Source organism: Syzygium oleosum, unplaced genomic scaffold (assembly GCF_021117445.2).
Source record: "Syzygium oleosum isolate NSW1041296 unplaced genomic scaffold, Sole_v2.1 Sole_v2.23, whole genome shotgun sequence".
NCBI classification, from domain to species: domain Eukaryota; kingdom Viridiplantae; phylum Streptophyta; class Magnoliopsida; order Myrtales; family Myrtaceae; genus Syzygium; species Syzygium oleosum.
Window position 1 is genome coordinate 1,565,610 of NW_026607507.1, and position 17,772 is coordinate 1,583,381.

Consider the following 17,772-nt stretch of genomic DNA (forward strand, 5'->3'; position numbering starts at 1 on the left):
CATTAACACGTTGGGAAGGAGAATATCAATCCCGAAGACAAAAGTCACAAAAAGTAATAACTCGAATGCCCCAAGCTCTGGTCGGTCAGCATGTCAAGCTCGTTCAACTGAACTTATCTGCATGAGGCAACGTATGTTAGCTTAAAACACCAGGCGTCACACGGAGACTTCCTGCTTCTGGTTCACTTGCCAAATCCTCGTTCCTTCATGTTTACCAGATATTAACATGACGACATCGAACATTATAAAGATTTACATTGATTATTACATCATAGCATCAGGGCAATACGACTTCAAGAACTGCACCAGTGCAAGACATTGCATATTGTCGACGCATGGCAACGACATCGAAATCTAAGAAAGGAGACCTGAGAAAGAACAATCATTCAAGTGGTGGAATAATGCAAGAAAAGGATCAGTCGACGTGCCAAATGAATAAAGAAACCAGATTTAACATGGAGATGTCAACGCTAAATAGGTTCGATCATAATGGGATTAGCTTTTATGCATATCACCTCCGTCCCTCAACCATGTGAAGTTAATCTCACCTATAACAATGGACCTTTTGTGTCTAATTTATCGCTTATAAAAAAGAACCAAAGCAGGGCTAGATCATGTCTAACATGTCGTCTCTTCTGTTTTCTAGACTATTGTTGTCCAAAGGAGATCGTCAATGCATTTGGTGGACAGTGAACTCCCTCCTCAACCATATTCACCAGCGAATCCACCAATTAGCTACACGTTCTATCTGATGATAGCAAAAGGCTGGATTGCTTCTTACACCCTCTTGCATATACTTCTTCCAGAAACTGTTTTTTTGACAATGTCAAAATCCAAACTGAAGGCCATAATTCATGCGTTGACCTAGGAGTACTTCTTAATCCTATGAACCCGATGAGATTGATGCTAATTAGAGCTACTAGGTCGAATCAGACTCGGTAAGATGCCAGCCGATGAACTCGTGGGCTAGGTCCACGCGAACTAGATCGAGGTGAAAATTTCGACATTGACAAGAATAGTTCCTCGCTCGACGGACAATGACCCCATCGAAGCAAGGAAAGCACAAAGCACTCTTATCGCATAGCCATGAAAAAGGAGAGCGAGGACACGAGGTCGGGTCGTTTCACATTGTTTTCACCAAATTATGGAAACGAAAAAGAAAAACCACATTAAACACGTTCGATGACGTTTCTGTATCCAATGCCACGACACATAAATTGCCCACATTTGACGTGCGAGGACCGAAGACAGTAACTTCCACGATGCTTCCGTCGCAACATCGGCATCATCGTTGGAGTCGAAACCTTAGTTTTACAGTTGTCCGTCGTCTCTCGTACCTCCCAAAGTTCGTGAGAGGATCGTTCTGCGGCCGATGCCGACAATAGCCGGCTAAAACGTGGTCTTCGGTGGACCCTCCAAGGAATACACTTGACGGTATAAATAGATGCTCGCTCGAAGACCCCCCACCAAATTCACTTCACCAGTCATCCACTGATACAGTGTTTTCTGATACATATTTTCAGAGTTCTCAACTTCGATTAGAATGGCTTCTCAGTTCGCCATCCTTGCCATTGTTGCACTTGTCGCCCTCCCGTCGGTCGCCTTGGCGACGCAGTGGAACGTCGGAGATGGTAGCGGCTGGACCATCAACTACAATTACACGGATTGGGCTAAGGACAAAGTATTCCACGTCGGAGATAGTCTATGTAAGTGTGCTCAGCTTCAGTATTTCATGTCGTTTGAGGGCATCATGAACACTTGAACGCAACGAATTGGCAAAAAAAGTATCTATCGACTTTGGTCGTTCCTAGTTTGATTATTGTCAAATTACTTGTTAAGTATACTAAACCAGTCACATCTTATTTATTTGGCGGAGATAATTGATAATACTTTTTCTCGAGGAAAATGCATTCCTTGACTATGAAAAGTTTTCATAAACTCGTGTTTAGTCATCTCATCAATTAATGAAATCATCCCAACTTAGACTTGATATATCGATATCTAATTGTCACTAATTATGTATCCCGATTAACTCTCTCGTAGTGTTCAGCTACCAAGCGGGCAACCACAATGTGTTAAAAATAAGCAACGCGACCGACTTCCAGGCATGCAATAAACCGCCAGCGAACGAGGTCCTCACCAGTGGCCACGATGTCATCCCCCTTAATACTACCGGGGTCAAGTGGTACATCTGCGGGATCGGCGAGCACTGCACCAAGCTCAACCAGAAGCTCAAGATCACGGTCGTGGACGGCAACAGCACGGCAAGTGACAAGAAGTCGGGCGCCAACGCCCTCGTTTCTTCCAGCTTCAAGATTCTTGCGGCCGCTGTGGTTGCTCTTGTCCTGGTCACAGCTTGATAGCACGATGCATGCGTTCTTATGTTATAACCATAAATAAAAGCAAGGGAAAGCATATCATAATCATTTCCTTTCAAAGTATAGTCATAGCTTGTGGGGAGGGAAAGAATAAGAGCAAACTGAGTTTTTTTTTTTGCATGAGCATCAGCAGCAGCCAGTCAGAACTGAGTGGCCCATGCCAGAAGATTTGGTTAACTATCTTAACTATTGTATTGATCATTAAGAATGGTGCTATTTGGTGACTTCAGGGTGCTCTTTTCCTCTTACCACTCTTTTTTTTTTTTACAATTTTATTCGACAAGAACAGAGATCGTGATATGGTATAAAACTTATCAGTACGGTATCTAAAATAGCCAATTGATCGTACCATGTCCTAGTTTAACAATAACACAAGATCAACCACCGTCGACACAATCTTTAACACGATAGGTGAAAGCACTTTCGGTCTAATCTAAAAGATATGAAATCGCGGTCACGAGTTGGCAAAACCCAAGCTTTCGTTTTTCTAGTTTATGAGTCCATTAACAAGTTCGGAAGAACAACATCAATCATTGTATAACCATTGCTTATATAATGTGAAATAGCGTGAAATGTTACGTAGATGATTTGAATAATGCGAAATATCGTGAAATGTGACGTAGATGATTTGAAAACTCAACTTCACTTTTAGAGGAATTACCAAACTATCAATCCCGATTGCCAAGACAATCAAGTTAGTCCTGTGATCAATTTAAAATTTCTCAGTAATTTATATGTAAAGTTTACGTACTTCGGTGACAAAAGATTGAATTAGATCTCCTGGAACTCCGCGAATGTGCACGAGCACTGCCGATTCCCCGAAGACAAAAGTCACCAAAAGTAATAACTCGAATGCCCCAAGCTCTGGTCAGTCAGCATGTCAAGCTCGTTCAACTGAACCTATCTGCATGAGGCAGCGTATGTTAGCTTAAAACACCAGGCGTCACACAGAGACTTCTTGCTTCTGGTTCACTTACCAAGTCCTCATTCCTTCATATTTACCAGATATTAACAGGACGATATCGAACATTAAAAAGATTTAGATTGATCATTACATCACAGCATCAGGGCAATAGGAATTCAAGAACTGCACCGGTGCAAGACAATGCATATTGTCGACGCATGGCAACGACATCAAAATCCAAGAAAGGAGACTTGAGAAAGAACGATCATTCAAGCGGTGGAATAATGCAAGAAAAGGATCAGTCGACATGCCAAATGAACCGAGAAATCAGATTTAACATGGAGATGTCAACGATAAATAGGTTCGATCATAATGGGATTAGCTTTTATGCATATCACCTCCGTCCCTCAACCATGTGAAGTTAATCTCACCTATAACAATGGACCGTTTGTGTCTAATTATCACTTAACAAAAAAGAACCAAAGTGGGGTTAGATCATGTCTAACATCTCGTCTCTTCTGTGTCCTGGACTATTGTTGTCCAAAGGAGATGGTGGATGCATTTGGTGGACAGTGAATTTCCTCAACCGTATTCATCAGTGAATCGACCAATTAGCTGCATGTTCTATCTAATGATAGCAAAAGGTTGTATTGCTTCTTACTCCCTCTTGCACATACTTCTTCAAGAAACTGTTTTTTTGAAAATGTCAAAATCCAAGTTGAAGGCCAGAATTCATGCGTTGACCTAGGAGTGCTTCTTAATCCTATGTACCCGATGGGATTGTTGCTAATTAGAGCTACTGAGTTGAATCGAACTTGGTAAGATGCCAGCCGATGAACTCACGGGCTAGGTCCACGCGGACTAGATCAAGGTGAGAATTTCGACATTGACAAGAATAGTTCCTCACTCGACCGACAATGACCCGATTGAAGCAAGGAAAGCACAAAGCACTCCATCGCATTGCCATGATAGGAGAGCGAGGACGAGCTCAGATTGTTTTACATTTTTCTCACCAAATTATCGAAACAATAAACAAAAACCACATTAAACACGTTCGATTGCATTTCTTCATCCCATGCCACGACACATTAATTGCCCACATTTTACGTGCGAGGACCGAAGACGGTAACTTCCACGACGATGTTTCCATCGCAACATCCGATCGTCATTGGAGTTGAAACCTTAGTTTTACAGTTGTCCCTCTATCTCGTACCTCCCAAAGTTCGTGAGAGGATCGTTCTGCGACCGAAGCCGGCAATAGCCGGCTAAAACGTGGTCTTCGGTGGACCCTCCAAGGACTTCATTTGACAGTATAATTAGATGCTCGAAGGCCCCCCACCAAATTCACCTCACTGGTCATCCACTGATACGAAGTGTTTTCTGATACATACCTTAGAGTTCTCAACTTCAATCAGAATGGCTTCTCAGTTCGCCATCCTTGCCATTGTTGCGCTTGTTGCCCTCCCGTCGGTCGCCTTGGCGACGCAGTGGACCGTTGGAGACGATAACGGCTGGACCATTTACTACAATTACACGGATTGGGCTAAGGACAAAGTGTTTCGAGTCGGAGATAGTCTATGTAAGTAAGCTCGGGCTCAGTATTTCATGTCGTTTGGGAGCATCGTGGACACTTGAATGCAGTTAATTGGCAAAAAAATTATCCATCAACTTTGGTCGATCCTAGCTTGATTATTGCCAAATTACTTATTACGTGTACAAAATCAGTCACATCTTGTTTATTTGGCCGAGATAATTGATAATGCTTTCTCTCATTGAGGACAACTTATTCCTTGACAATGAAATTTCAAAAAACTCGCGTTTAGTCATATCGTCAATTTAAGGAAATCTATTTCAACTAGACTTGATATATGGATATCAAATTGTCACTAATTATGTATTCCGATTAACTCTCTCGCAGTGTTCAACTATCAAGTGGGCAACCACAATGTGTTCAAAGTGAACATGACCGACTTCCAAGCGTGCAACATCCCGCCGGCGTATGAGGCCTTGGCAACTGGCCATGATGTCATCCCTCTTACGGCTCCCGGGGTCAAGTGGTACATCTGCGGGATCGGTTAGCACTGCGCCAATTTCAACCAGAAGCTCAGGATCACCGTTGTGGACAACGCCGAAGGTCCAGCTCCGCCACCGGCCGCTCCCACGCCAAGTGACTCCCGTGCCAAGTGACAAGACCTCAGGCGCCAACACCTTCGTTTCGTCCAGCTTCAAGATTCTTGCGGCCGCTGTGGTTGCTCTTGTCCCGGTCTCAGGTTGATAACAAGATGCATGCGTTCTTATGTTATAACAATAACATCATAATCATTTCCTTTGGAAGTATGGTCATAGCTTGTGGGGGGAGAAAATAAGACAAAAATTGAGTTTTTTTTCATAAGCATTAACAGCAGCCAGTCACAGCTGAGTGGCCTATGCGAGAAGATTTGGTTAACTATCTTAATTATTGTATCGATTCATAAGAATGGGGCAATGTGGTGACTTCAGGGTGCTCTTTTCCTCTTACCACTCCTTTTTTTTTCCAATTTTATTCGACAAAAACAGAGATTGCGATACGATATATAGATTATCTATACGATATTTGAAATAACCAATTGATCGTACCTCGTCCTAGTTTAACATTAATACAACATCGACCACCTTTGACACAATCTTCAACATGGAAGATGAAAGCACTTTCAAACTAATCTAACATATATGAGATCGTGGTCACGCGTCAGCAAAACCCAAGCTTTTTTTTTTTCTTGTGCTGAGTCCATTAACACGTACGGAAGAACAACACCAATCATCGTATAACCATACTTATTTAATCATGTGAAATATCGTGACACGTTAAGCAAATAATTTAAAAACTCGATTTCATTTGTAGAGAAATTACCGAACGATTAATGCCAATTGCCAAGACAATCAAGTTAGACCTGTGATCAATTTGAATTCTCAATTTTTCGGTGTGAGCATCCGCAGCAGCTAATCACATTGAGTTGCCCATGCCAGAAGATATTTCTGACATCCTTTTATTTGGATATATTTAATTATCTTAATTATTTTATTGACTCCTTTCCTTTCATCACTCCTTAATAGACCACGACAAAAATCATGATACAATATCTAAAATATCAAAATGGTATCTGAAATTACCAATTGAGAGATATCGATTTTTCGGAATACTGGAAATTGTTGTATTTTAATTTGACAAGTAGTTTTCCATGCCATTTTTTTTCGGTTTCTGGCCATATTTTGAGTCGGTGAAATCTAGGATCTTTTAGTACTTTGAAATGATTTTCTTTTGATAGTAAGTCTGCTTAAATCCGAGTTTGGTAGAGAGAAATATGGTGCGAAAAATTTTGTCACGGAACTGGCTATTCGTCATGATTGGCTATTCTTGAGATCTTTTATTGACCCATAGTAAACGATTTGACTCCAAGATAGCATCGCCTAGTCGACTCTTTGTTAAAGTAGTTATTTACTTGGGTTTTAACATCGTAATTTGTTTGATTGATAGGATTTTGAGTTCATCGGTTTGAATAGCTTTCATTGTTTAGTTTTGGCATGTCCACTTGAATGGTGCTTATCTTTTATCTTTTTTTTTTAAATTTGAAAACTCATATTTTATAAAATGATAAGAATTAGTAAAAGGCAAAAGTGATGTTTAAAACGTATTTGTTGCATAAAAATTGGATCGGACATTTAAGATCATTTTTGGTTATTTGAGATGGAATTTGGAGTTGATATGTGTGAAGGATTAGATAGTGGTTTGCTGCTCATTGTGGCTATGTTTAGAACCCATTGAAGGGTTGAGTATACATACTATTTTCGACAGATTGATATAGGTGAGACCCAGCCAGGGAGAATCTTGGCCGCCTTTGTCACGAAGCGTTAAGTGTGACCATAGTCGGATATTGAGCACTAGATCAATTAATACCATTGATGTTTAATTTGATATTATTGATTAAATGAGTATTTCTCATACGTGTAAAGTTTTGTTGCAAGGATATAACTCATTTTTTTTATATTGTATGTATATTATAGTGTATTTGAGATAAAAGAGTTATTGGTATTTTGTTATAATAATGCACAGTGGATTATTGATCTGCTTAGAAAAGATTTATACTATCTATTGAATTGTGATTGGTGTTGATAGTTGGTTAGTAAAACAAACAAAGAGGTGTTTTATCCCACATTGGAAAAGATGCGAGTGTGTGGGACAATACATAAATATGGAAGTCTTCTAGCCTATAATTGTAGACCTTGGGTTAAGTGATTGTATCTTACAATACTCGCGTGTGGGTACGCAATTATTAGAAACACTTATTAACTTTCTCGTTTAATTCTTTTTCACTTTCGATTTTCGTTTCTTTATTAAAAAAATACAACATTTATTCTCTAATTGTTACATTTTCAGAGTTCGTGGAGAAGTACCAGAATTGCTATACGAAGTTCTCATTTTGAGACTTTCCATCTCGGAGAATTTTGCCGATAAACATTAGCAATCTTCTGGGGTAAACAATTCCTTAAAGACAGTGTTTTCACGTCTCAAAAGTTTAATTTCGTGATTTGCGATTATTTTTCTAGCAGTTGCCGACTCCATTCATTCCAAATTAGATTCTTCATGTAGCACCAATTCGGACGAGAGCTACATCGACAAAGAATTTTTTTTTATAGTTAAACTTTTGGGTTGAGTTGAGATTGCTGAATATACGTCGGAAATGATATTTATGGAGCTTTACGTTGCTAGTTTGAAAAATTGCATATTGCTTTTGGTGGATATTTTAGAACTCCGATTCCATGAGCAACTCTCTGTTTTATCAGGTCCCTATATGAATATGTATAACAGGATGATGTCGGTTCGTGTTTAAGTTGCGTCCTTCGGTAGGACAACGACCTGTCATTTTCCCCTATTCTTGTAGGAGTCGGGGTGCCGTGTAAGGTTACTTGTTTGTTTTTTGAATTCGATTGACTCAATATTTTCCATGCAATGGCGAAACCGCTAAACACTTCTCGGGTACGACGATCGTAGATCGGCGAGCGTGTCGATGCGCAGACAACCGAAAGTTTCTCGGCCGGCGGCGGCATCGGCCTCGGAGGGCCGACCTTTCTTCTCGGAAGGCGAAAGTGAAGGAGGGGGCGACGCCGGGAGGAGCAAGAAAGTACAGAGAAAGAACCTCGAATCTTTGATAGCCAAGCAATCGTGTTAATTTGTCATGGAATCCTCTTCTCCTGATGAAACTAATCCTTTACTTTATAATCACCTTGAAATTTATTAAAAAGAAGCGACATTTCTTCCTAGGAACAATTCGAGTGGAGAACAAATTTCATGTGAACAAGGCAAAGGAGTCTTTGCATTTCTGGATTGACCGTTACGAGCACAAGTTGCGTCATAAAATCAGATATCTCCAAGTCAAGAACCCGCCAACTCCGACCCCGACCAGCGCCGCCACCGCCGCCAGAACCAGCAGAACCCTCTTCTTGTCGATACCCACGACCCATGACGGCGCCCTGAGCCACAGCATACCGTCGTTCGTCCCGCCCGGCGCCGCCACGGCGGCCGCCGCCGGCTTCCCGCTGCCGCTCCGCCCCAGCCCACCGCCTGTTTGTGGTTTTACCTGCGTGGCATCGGCGGCCTGGGGAGGCCTCTCCTTGAGCAATATGACGTGGAGGACGTCGCCGGCCAGCTTGGCGCGGGTTTCGTTGAGCTTGTACTTGTTCGGGAGCTTGAATTCTTTGCGGAACCGGCTCCATCTCCGGTCGTCGAGAGGGCGTTCGCCGGTGACGGTCAGGGCCCCGGAGCTGCTGGCTTGGACCCGGAGTTGGTCCTTCTTGAAACCTGCATGAAAGTTGGTAGAGATTGTGATGATAGACGTAAAAGCTTAAGGTACTAGGAGATGAGATCCGACATGATTTTGTTTTAGCATTGTCTCAGTTGGAGTTGGAAGGGCATTATCACTGCAGATTTCTGTGGAGGCTGGATTCGACGCACGTCAAGATCTGGGCTTGGACGCTTTGCTCACACGTTTGTAAAGAACATATATAGATGTACATTGTTACACGAAGTGACCTCTCTCTTTTTCTATCCTTAGTTAATTGATGCTGACTGAATTGTTCATTGTTTCGTTAACATATTATGACCCGATCTGTGCGATTTGTAAGTTTTATGGCTGAGAGAGACGGGAGAGAGATTTGCCTCCGGCGCTCAATGATTGAAACTCCATACAACTCAAAGCAGGCATGGGCTGGTTGTTCGATCGGGTAAAGATGATGTGCACACATACTGACCCTCAAGCAACATAGCGTTATTTTCAGGAGGAAAAGAGCCCCGATTTGATCATACTATATTTTCACCAATAATGCAAGTAGATGATCCTTCTGTTTGTGCTTGTTTTGACATGTAAATTTAGTGCTGCCATTGTATCTTCAGCACCTTCCTGCATTTGTATCTAGAGCATTCGTATGAAAGAACTAGAATTTCTTCAGAAAGAACATTTTCCCTGAGCTCGGAATTGCAGGGTATCGCAGTGAGTTAACTCTAACGTCATGGAACAACGGGTTCATGAAGTACCTTGGACATGGAGCTCGATAATATCACGCCCTTCCTCATTGTTCCATTTGCATTCAGGCTCGAAATCCTCGTAAACGCGCTTGGAGGGGGCGGCAGCCTTGCTTTTCATGGTATACTTTCCTTATTTGGTGTATTTTTATCTGTTAAGATGTGTATGAGAAGGGATGTTTTTATTGGTCGAGTGGAGGCTTTTTCTCCTCTCTCTCTTCTTCTCTTTTTATAGGTCAAGGTGTTCGAGAGGAATAGGATTCTTTTGCACTGATAGTTGAGAAGAACAATGATTCCTTTATTTAGTTAAAGGCTTTAGATGGTTTGTGATCTCCTCTTGTGGGGGCAATGAAAAAGTTCTGATCAATATTCTTGCCTTGACACGCAGGCAATCATAGGGAGAGCATGCCTCTAAGACATTGGTGCAAGGAACCTTACGAAATTAAAAGACAAGTCATGGATTCTTCGCCCAATGTTCTTCGCCATTGCTTTGTTTGATGAAGACGTGCGTGCTTGCAATGCCCTTATTCTGCTGCGCCCTGAGCTCCCTGGAAGATATACGATTGGCAACGTCCCATTTTAATCTTGCTTCCTCCTTAATTTTTGTGTATCTTTTACATACTTGGGTAATGGGATTAACAAAAACTCTTAACTAAAGAGAGACGGAGTTAAAATTCTTCAGTATCAGGTTGACTTTGTTCTTAGTATATACATGTTTCCTTTGTATTGATGAATCTGCACACTCCTATTGTTACAGAACAAATTCCCTATATTTCTGCAGTACTGAATGATAGATACAGTTCTGACCAAAAAAAAAAAAAGAACGATAGATACAACATTCTGTGGACCACAAATCGTGGGCTTGCCTTTAGGCATTTCTCCTCTCTCTTGAGTTTTGAGAAATTGTTGTTTACTTTAATTTGTGAGCGTAGTACTAAGTGAATATACACATGATCTAAGTTAATGGAGTAGAAGATACGGGTATGATCTTGAGTGATACCGATGATTAAAGAAATTGTACAGATGACGACCAAATATTTGTGACAAACATTGAGTAACCATTGATCACAAATTACTCTTCCAGATTGCGTTCTTTGCCAATCAATGTCGATTAACGATCACATTCTCGACATCAATACACCGAACAGGACCCTCGTGTGAAGGTTAAAGGGCAAGAGCCCAGAGGAAAGAAAAAAAATGTACTTGTACTTTACGTGAAAGATTGTGCTTTTACTTTCCGAAGCCATTCTGAAAAAGTCCTCTGCTTAGTGTTCTTCAGTCTGAAAGTTCCGAGGAAAGAAAGCTGGCACTATAGCATCAAAAGTAACTTCATAGTGGAGAGCAACACGATGTGATTCTTTAGCCATCCCTCTCAATTTACTGCTCTGCTAAAAAACTTAACGCCATCTAATGGACTCTATACATGCTCAATAACAACCTCGATGAAATTCAACAGTCTGTCCTAATCACTTCCTTGATTCAAACCATGGAAAAGGTTGGAACTTGATGCGGCAGGAGATGTTTTGGCGGCCAATGCAACCAGAAAGTCTCTGTAATCCCCACACACAACGCTCTGGCAAATGCAGTCCTGGATCTCCACACCGTATTTTCTCTTGAAAGCTCTCCGTATCTCGCTCATGTCTAGCTCTGCCCGACTCACCATCACTCGTGTTAATGCGCTCTTATCGATAGTCCTTCCCTTGAGGCTCGTGTATAGCATCTGCAAGACACGAGTAGCAGAGTTTCAGCAGACCTTTTATTTTTTTCCAAATTCAAACGTGTTTCATATATCTTGCTCTGTTTTTTTACATGGTTGAACTTCTAATTCTGAAGCCGATCTCCGAGCGTTTATGATGGAAAATAGCAGTGATGACCTTGGCATAGTATTTGGGTGCGTTGGAGATGTATTTCACGACCGTTCGAAGAGCATCCACGAACTCCGTGGCGCTTACTTTCTTGAGTGACTGCACAGCATCACAAAATGAAGTTTGTTAGATAAGACTTGTATGATTCGGTCCTAGGATTAACAGGAAAACAGAGCGATTACGTATAAATTCAGGACCAAAAGAATGTGACTTGTTCCCGACTATTTCAACATTCAATCCAAGGCAAGGTCAGAGCATGATCGATAAACAAGAAAAAAACATTTGAACTTTGAGAGAGCATGAGACAGACCTCGGAGTAATCATGTCCATAAATATGCCTGTAGCTCAAAAAAGTGAGCTTTAGCTGGGGAATGCTCCTCTTGCTTACTGTCTCCAACACGACAGCTTCTTCAATCGCTCCCGACGAGCGTCCCTCGCCAGTTTCATAGAGTCTGCGAGCATCGCACTTGGCGAGATGTTGGCTAACATCTGCTTGGTGTGCTTTGTGGGACGTGGCAAGTGCTATAAGAATCTGTTATACCAAATATCTATCGACATAAACATTTGTAGGTGAACAATAGAAACCGATTTAAAGTGACGAGTTCGTGTTTTCGCTTTCGTGTTTGCTTCTATACAGACAATGAACACCAGCCGGAGTGCAAGCTCTTCTGTTTCAGTGACAAGTTTTTTAAGGACAAATTATCAAGAAAATGTCACATGCCAATGCAAGTTCCACAAAGCTAGATTGACCCGTATCTGTTTACCCTTTGGAAAGCATGAGGAGGCTCAATGTTGATGATGTCTTGCTCCAACTGCCTTCTGAATTTCCTCTGATAAGCTTGCCTGATCAGCTGTATATGACTCGACTTTCGACCCAGAAAGATCTCCACGAGAGCCCTATAATTGGTCTCCCCTTGCTCGAGCGCTTCCCGGGCCAAGACCGCGTCCCGCTCGCGCGGGTCGAGCATGAACAGCGACAACGCCGAGCTCGTCTCCGGCGACATTGCGACGGCGCCATCCCTCTGGCCGTCCACGCCGGTGCTCTGGAGAAGTTGCACCACCAAGTCATCACCATCACCATGTATTTCGGTGGCCATTGATGGAGAAACAGAGGGAGCTATAGCACAGGCATAAAACACACTCTTCCAATCCCACCAGCTGCTTTATTCAATGTGATTCCGAGTCCTTGCCCTGGACCTTTTTGAGTGTACAAGTGTTTACTGGGGGAGGGAGTTCAAGATATCGTTATCGCGTGACTTCGGTACACATGAGCCCAAATGGTCTCAGCCATTGGATCATGCAAACTTCACATGAACCCACATGATCCAACGACCCGGGTTCATACCTAGTGACAGCATGCGTATATTGCTCGAGTTTGAGGCTTTTATTATTTTATTTTATTTTGGCAAAAGCCACCAAAAACTCCAAAATATATCCATTGCCACACATTTACCATAAAATTTACCCATATTTGTATCCGTGTGACATATTTACTCTCCGTCAAAGTTTCGTCAATAAGGACCGTTAAAAATCTACCTATAATAAAATTTTATTGACATGACGCCTAAAAACAACGTTATTTTGACTAAAAATCATCTGACGGAACCTTGATAGAAGATAAATACGTCACATAAGTACAAGTTTGGGGCTTTTTAGGGTGAATGTGTCACAATGGGTATAGTTTCGGAGTTTTTATATCATAAAAAAAAATTCAGGGTAAATTTGTCAGGTAAGCAAAATTTAGGGTTTTTTTGTGACTTTTTCTTTTTTTTTAGGCCCATAAATTAAAGGTTTCATTTGGGAATGAGGGAGAGGAGGGGGAAAAATGAGAAATGGGTGTAAAAATATAAATAAAAATGTGAATTTTTTTGTGAGGAAGGGAGAAAAATTTTCCCACCTGTCAAACACATCCTAAAAGGGTGTGGGTGTCAATGAAAGAAGAAAGAAAAAGGAAAACTTGTCTGGGGTGATCAGAAAGTGGTGTGTAACAGGGTGGATTGCTTGGGCATGTGGCATGCGGCATGTGGGATGTGGCATGTGGGTTTTGTTTGGTAGCACTGGAGTAATGGGATTCCCAGTAGACCATGAGTGAGAGATGATGCTCTTTTTTGACAACTTTCCGAAGTCCCATCCCCACTTCAGAAAAGTATGGCATAGACTAATTCAACGTCTTTTTGGTATAATAGAACACGAAATTCAATGTAATCGGCATGGCTTGTTCACGTACAACACCGTCTTCGGCCCGCCTAGATAGATAGACTAGTCGAGGAGAAATTATTGTCTAGATCTAGATCCGCATATTAGATACGCGATACTATTGAATTTCATGAGACCCACGTGGAATTCGCGCAATCGAACAGTTATGCATGTCTTGATCCGATCGACGGCTATGCACGATTTCCATAAAGGATTAGTGTATAATATTTTCTCCAGCTGCTTAGGTTTCTTCTATTGGCAAGGGTGGTGGCATGCACTAATCCAAAGCCTACAGCTAGGACTCAAGCTTCTTGAAAAGTTTCCTTGTCCCCCATATGCAATTGGTGATGAAGTTGACAAAAAGCACTATTCCACGCGTGGGAAGCTTTAGCTTTGAATTTCTTTTGCATCCATCTAGCGTAATTTAATGTCACTTGATTGGGTTCTTTTGCTCTTGTCGCTAGCCCAATTGCGCATGAGATCCCAATGTCAGTAATGTTTTTATATGTGGAAATAATAAGGTTTATCAACAAGCTGAAAATGACATATTCAGCTAATTGTTATTGTTAACAAGATTTCGAATGACTTTGAATGTCAATACGTGTGTATTTCAAAGATTGGAACTGCTTGACATGAAAAAGAATATTTTGAACCTCATAATGTAAAAGCAAAAGTACCGAAAGTAAAAAAATTAAAAGGAAAGTTACCGGGGCAATCTTCATTTTGAATTTCGACCGAAAAAAAAAACCTTCATTTTTGAAAATTTGGCGTAATTGGGAGAGACGCATATGTCGGAAGGTGAACCCTTGCAATTTCGAAGTCGTTGGGGAACGGTCGCTCTACCTGTCATGTTGGACATCATATTAGAGCCCAGATAAGAGGCGTCAGCAACTAATGCGGAAGCGTATACAAACGAAATTATTCGAGTGATAAATAAATTCTATAAAATAAACCCGAACAATGGGAGGTTTACATGGTTCGATATTGTATCTACTTCACGGAAAGAACCAATGAGGTTCTTTTACTAAAACTAATAAAAGGAGATTACAATCGTTCAGTTATACTCGTATTCCAGTGTTTCCCAATTCCAATTATACCCAGGTTTTTCACAAGATTTAATTTCATCAAGTGCCCTGCCAGATGCCCCATTTTTCCAAGCACATGAGGGACCTCCGAATCCGTCTTTCACTCCCTGGGCGTTGAATTGCAAGTTATACTAACAGTCCGGATGTCCCCAAAACCTCATAACTCAATGCCGATTCCAAATCGAATGGGCATACTTCAAACCACAAAAACACAAAAGATTGGCAACTTGATAATCCCGAGTTCGACGTATTGGATAATGCTTGACTAGCTTGATGCATACCCGATTATATGAAGTGAGTCGGGCCAGGCCAGGATGATCGCGGATCAGTTCCATCCTATGGTCGAGCATACTTACTCGATGGATTATGCGAACATGGAAATAGTCGCGATTATGGAAGGTGGTTCTAATTTCATGACCCTACCGTGATTATAGTTGAGCCCAACTTGGGCCTACCCATTGAACGTTGGACTAATGTTAAACCTCACGGGCACAAAAACAATACCTCAATGACAAGACCAAGTGGATCAAATTAATCACAAAGCGAAAAAAGAAGAAGTTATAATCCGACAATAATGCGTGCAAAAAAAATGACAAAACTTGGAAAAAAAAATCACATACGGGGCGTCGAAACAGTCTTTTAGTGGGAACAAATACCAAAAAAAAAACGGAGGGAGTTTCTCCAGGCCACGTCTGATTCCTCGTCGTCCACTTTGCTGCGCTGATTAATGACTTCCAGTCATCAATCCAGTCACGAGCATGGACAATTTTGTGGTCAACTGTTCAAGGTTGTCGCTGTCGGTACAGGGTATCAGAGCAGAAGACGGGGTAGACCCGAATTGCTTGCCCAAATCATCGCGCGATAATTATCAAATATTAATGTCGATTGCCCCAAGAAGAGAGAGAATAAAACAGGAAATTGAAGACGACCACTGCATCAGATTCGTGATAGCTTATCATGTGGCGATTTATAAGCGATAAGCCAATCCAAGAGTAATGCAATGGAACAAACAGGGCAGTCTTCTGGCGTGGAGGTAGATCCCCTTGAAAGGGGGAAAAAAATACCTTAAAAAATTATAATTGGGTGGGTATGATTTTCTTTTATTTAAAAATTTTGGGATTTGGAATCAAAATGGTTTTGATGTTTTGGTTTAAAATCTGGCAAAGCAAATGAATCTGAACATCACCCATAGAGTTTTCATTCTTTTCGAATTTATGGTCCGTTTATTTTAATAAAATATGAATGATCTAGAAAATATTTTCCTAAAATCGATTATTTGTATTGCTTGAAATAATTAGCTGATGAAAAATATTTTCACTATCGACAGTAATTTATGTCTAAATATTTTAGTTCATTCATTTTTGTAAACGGTACAAGCGGTCATTTTTTTCCATGAAACAAACGCACACTTAGTGAATTCTTCTTCTTCATTCTTTGATTGTAAACTCAAAAGGGATCAAAAGGCCATTGAACTCTTTGTCTGCATTTCAACCCGCTTTTACTAGTCACGTATTCCTTTTTAGCAAAACATTAGCATTCATATTTATTAAAATAATTAAAGCTTTTAGAATAGTTGAAAAATGATCCCGTAAATTTTTTGAGTATTGAAATAAAGCATAAGATTCTTGCTCTGAATACATTATAGTTTTATCTAAAGTTTATCATGCAATATTAAGGTTGGGTGGTGTGTTATAATTGTTAGCCAACCAATCGTGTGTTCTTTGACGCTAAATAAGAAAATACTCTAATTGGTTGTCGTGCATTGTAAAATAACAAATCATTATAAAATTAATTATATTTGCATGAAATAAGGATGAAATGGTCATGTGAAGCATCTTGTTAAAAGGGCGATCTATGAAGAGTAATTATTGTTTTGAAAATTGGATATTTTTTATTAATTATTTTTTTATGCAACTGTGAGACACTCCTTAATAATACCATAAAATGAGAAAATAAGAAAAAAGGGAAAAAGAGGAAAAAAAAAAATAAATGTGGGGGGGAAATTGAGTATGGGGACCAAGATAACGTACAATGTCGGAACAAGGTCAAGTCTGCTCTCAAAAGTCGCGCAATTTGACCAAGAAAGGTCTCAATTGGTTTTCGGAGCCATATCGTCGAATTTAAATTGACCAATCTGCCCTTCCTGATGCGCAGTAATTACTTCCTAATTTTCCCCACGGGGAGGACGGTGGTCCTCTTCGCACTGGAGGCGAGAATACGGTGTCGTCTCCATCAGCATCGATTGAAATGGAAATTACACCTAACTCCCCGACCTTTGCGTAAATACTGAATAGGAGACAGCAATCTCAACCGAGCCTATCCGAGTAAATACTAAATGAGATGTATAAAAATCATATGATTTTTAAAAAGTGTTTGAGAAACTATTTTGTGAATGGATGTATCGGCGTTTAAAAAAAACGTTTCATGTGTTTTTAGATTAACAAAATAAATAAATATGTGCGAGCATGCGAAATTTTCATTAAGTGAAAAATACAAAGTAAAAAAAACAAAGGGAACGCCCTAAATTAGGGGTGATTGGTTTTAGGGTAGCCAGTTCCTAGCTCTCCGGTGGGTCCAGGAACCAGTCGTTGTCTCCTTTTTTTTTTTCCTATTACCCGCAAAACTGTAAGTATTATTACATAGTTTAAACACGAGTAATGTTAATAAAATAAGCTTGTGATAAGCTACACATGATGATCATATAATCATCAAGAACCAAGTGCGAGAGGCGTCGAGCTGTGAGAGAGGCGTAATCATTACATGACTGAAACTAAAAGAAGTGAGAGCA

The 17,772-nt window shown here is 40.7% G+C and overlaps 5 protein-coding genes across 6 annotated transcripts in view; 3 read left to right on the forward strand and 2 right to left on the reverse strand.

Moving 5' to 3' along the window:
- Nucleotides 1-17,772, forward strand: part of LOC115674597 (uncharacterized) — a 96,208-nt gene that overhangs the window by 38,633 nt on the left and 39,803 nt on the right. The window lies entirely within an intron of this gene.
- Nucleotides 1,544-2,360, forward strand: LOC115666556 (blue copper protein 1a-like). Its single transcript, XM_030588268.2, has 2 exons — nt 1,544-1,706; nt 2,044-2,360. The coding sequence occupies exons 1-2, from the start codon at nt 1,544-1,546 to the stop codon at nt 2,358-2,360; spliced, it is 480 nt and encodes a 159-aa protein (XP_030444128.2).
- LOC130134756 (blue copper protein 1a-like) lies at nt 4,699-5,361 on the forward strand. The gene is made up of 2 exons (XM_056302416.1): nt 4,699-4,861; nt 5,201-5,361. The coding sequence occupies exons 1-2, from the start codon at nt 4,699-4,701 to the stop codon at nt 5,359-5,361; spliced, it is 324 nt and encodes a 107-aa protein (XP_056158391.1).
- Nucleotides 8,647-10,032, reverse strand: LOC115674603 (uncharacterized). The gene is made up of 2 exons (XM_030597042.2): nt 9,851-10,032; nt 8,647-9,118 (listed from the first exon to the last, which is right to left on the reverse strand). Exons 1-2 carry the CDS (start codon nt 9,957-9,959, stop codon nt 8,670-8,672), a joined length of 558 nt encoding a protein of 185 aa, XP_030452902.2. The 5' UTR covers nt 9,960-10,032; the 3' UTR covers nt 8,647-8,669.
- On the reverse strand, nt 11,048-12,909 carry LOC115674600 (uncharacterized). 2 transcript variants are annotated; one of them, XM_030597038.2, is made up of 4 exons: nt 12,468-12,906; nt 12,014-12,235; nt 11,713-11,802; nt 11,048-11,558 (listed from the first exon to the last, which is right to left on the reverse strand). In XM_030597038.2, the coding sequence occupies exons 1-4, from the start codon at nt 12,798-12,800 to the stop codon at nt 11,301-11,303; spliced, it is 903 nt and encodes a 300-aa protein (XP_030452898.2). In that variant the 5' UTR covers nt 12,801-12,906; the 3' UTR covers nt 11,048-11,300. The 2 variants fall into 2 exon arrangements, with proteins under 2 accessions (XP_030452898.2, XP_056177437.1); XM_056321462.1 differs by having other exon boundaries at nt 11,420-11,558; nt 11,648-11,802; nt 12,468-12,909.

What these genes read in the sequence shown, in the direction of transcription:
- LOC115666556 (XM_030588268.2), top strand. Translation starts at nt 1,544, where the DNA reads ATGGCTTCTCAGTTCGCCATCCTTGCCATTGTTGCACTTGTCGCCCTC. An exon ending in CCACGTCGGAGATAGTCTAT is followed by an intron (nt 1,707 to 2,043) that starts GTAAGTGTGCTC and finishes ACTCTCTCGTAG; the next exon opens with TGTTCAGCTACCAAGCGGGC.
- LOC130134756 (XM_056302416.1), top strand. Translation starts at nt 4,699, where the DNA reads ATGGCTTCTCAGTTCGCCATCCTTGCCATTGTTGCGCTTGTTGCCCTC. An exon ending in TCGAGTCGGAGATAGTCTAT is followed by an intron (nt 4,862 to 5,200) that starts GTAAGTAAGCTC and finishes ACTCTCTCGCAG; the next exon opens with TGTTCAACTATCAAGTGGGC.
- LOC115674603 (XM_030597042.2), bottom strand. Translation starts at nt 9,959, where the DNA reads ATGAAAAGCAAGGCTGCCGCCCCCTCCAAGCGCGTTTACGAGGATTTC. An exon ending in TATCGAGCTCCATGTCCAAG is followed by an intron (nt 9,119 to 9,850) that starts GTACTTCATGAA and finishes ACTTTCATGCAG; the next exon opens with GTTTCAAGAAGGACCAACTC.
- LOC115674600 (XM_030597038.2), bottom strand. Translation starts at nt 12,800, where the DNA reads ATGGCCACCGAAATACATGGTGATGGTGATGACTTGGTGGTGCAACTT. An exon ending in ATGGACATGATTACTCCGAG is followed by an intron (nt 11,803 to 12,013) that starts GTCTGTCTCATG and finishes GATGCTGTGCAG; the next exon opens with TCACTCAAGAAAGTAAGCGC. An exon ending in CACCCAAATACTATGCCAAG is followed by an intron (nt 11,559 to 11,712) that starts GTCATCACTGCT and finishes CGTGTCTTGCAG; the next exon opens with ATGCTATACACGAGCCTCAA.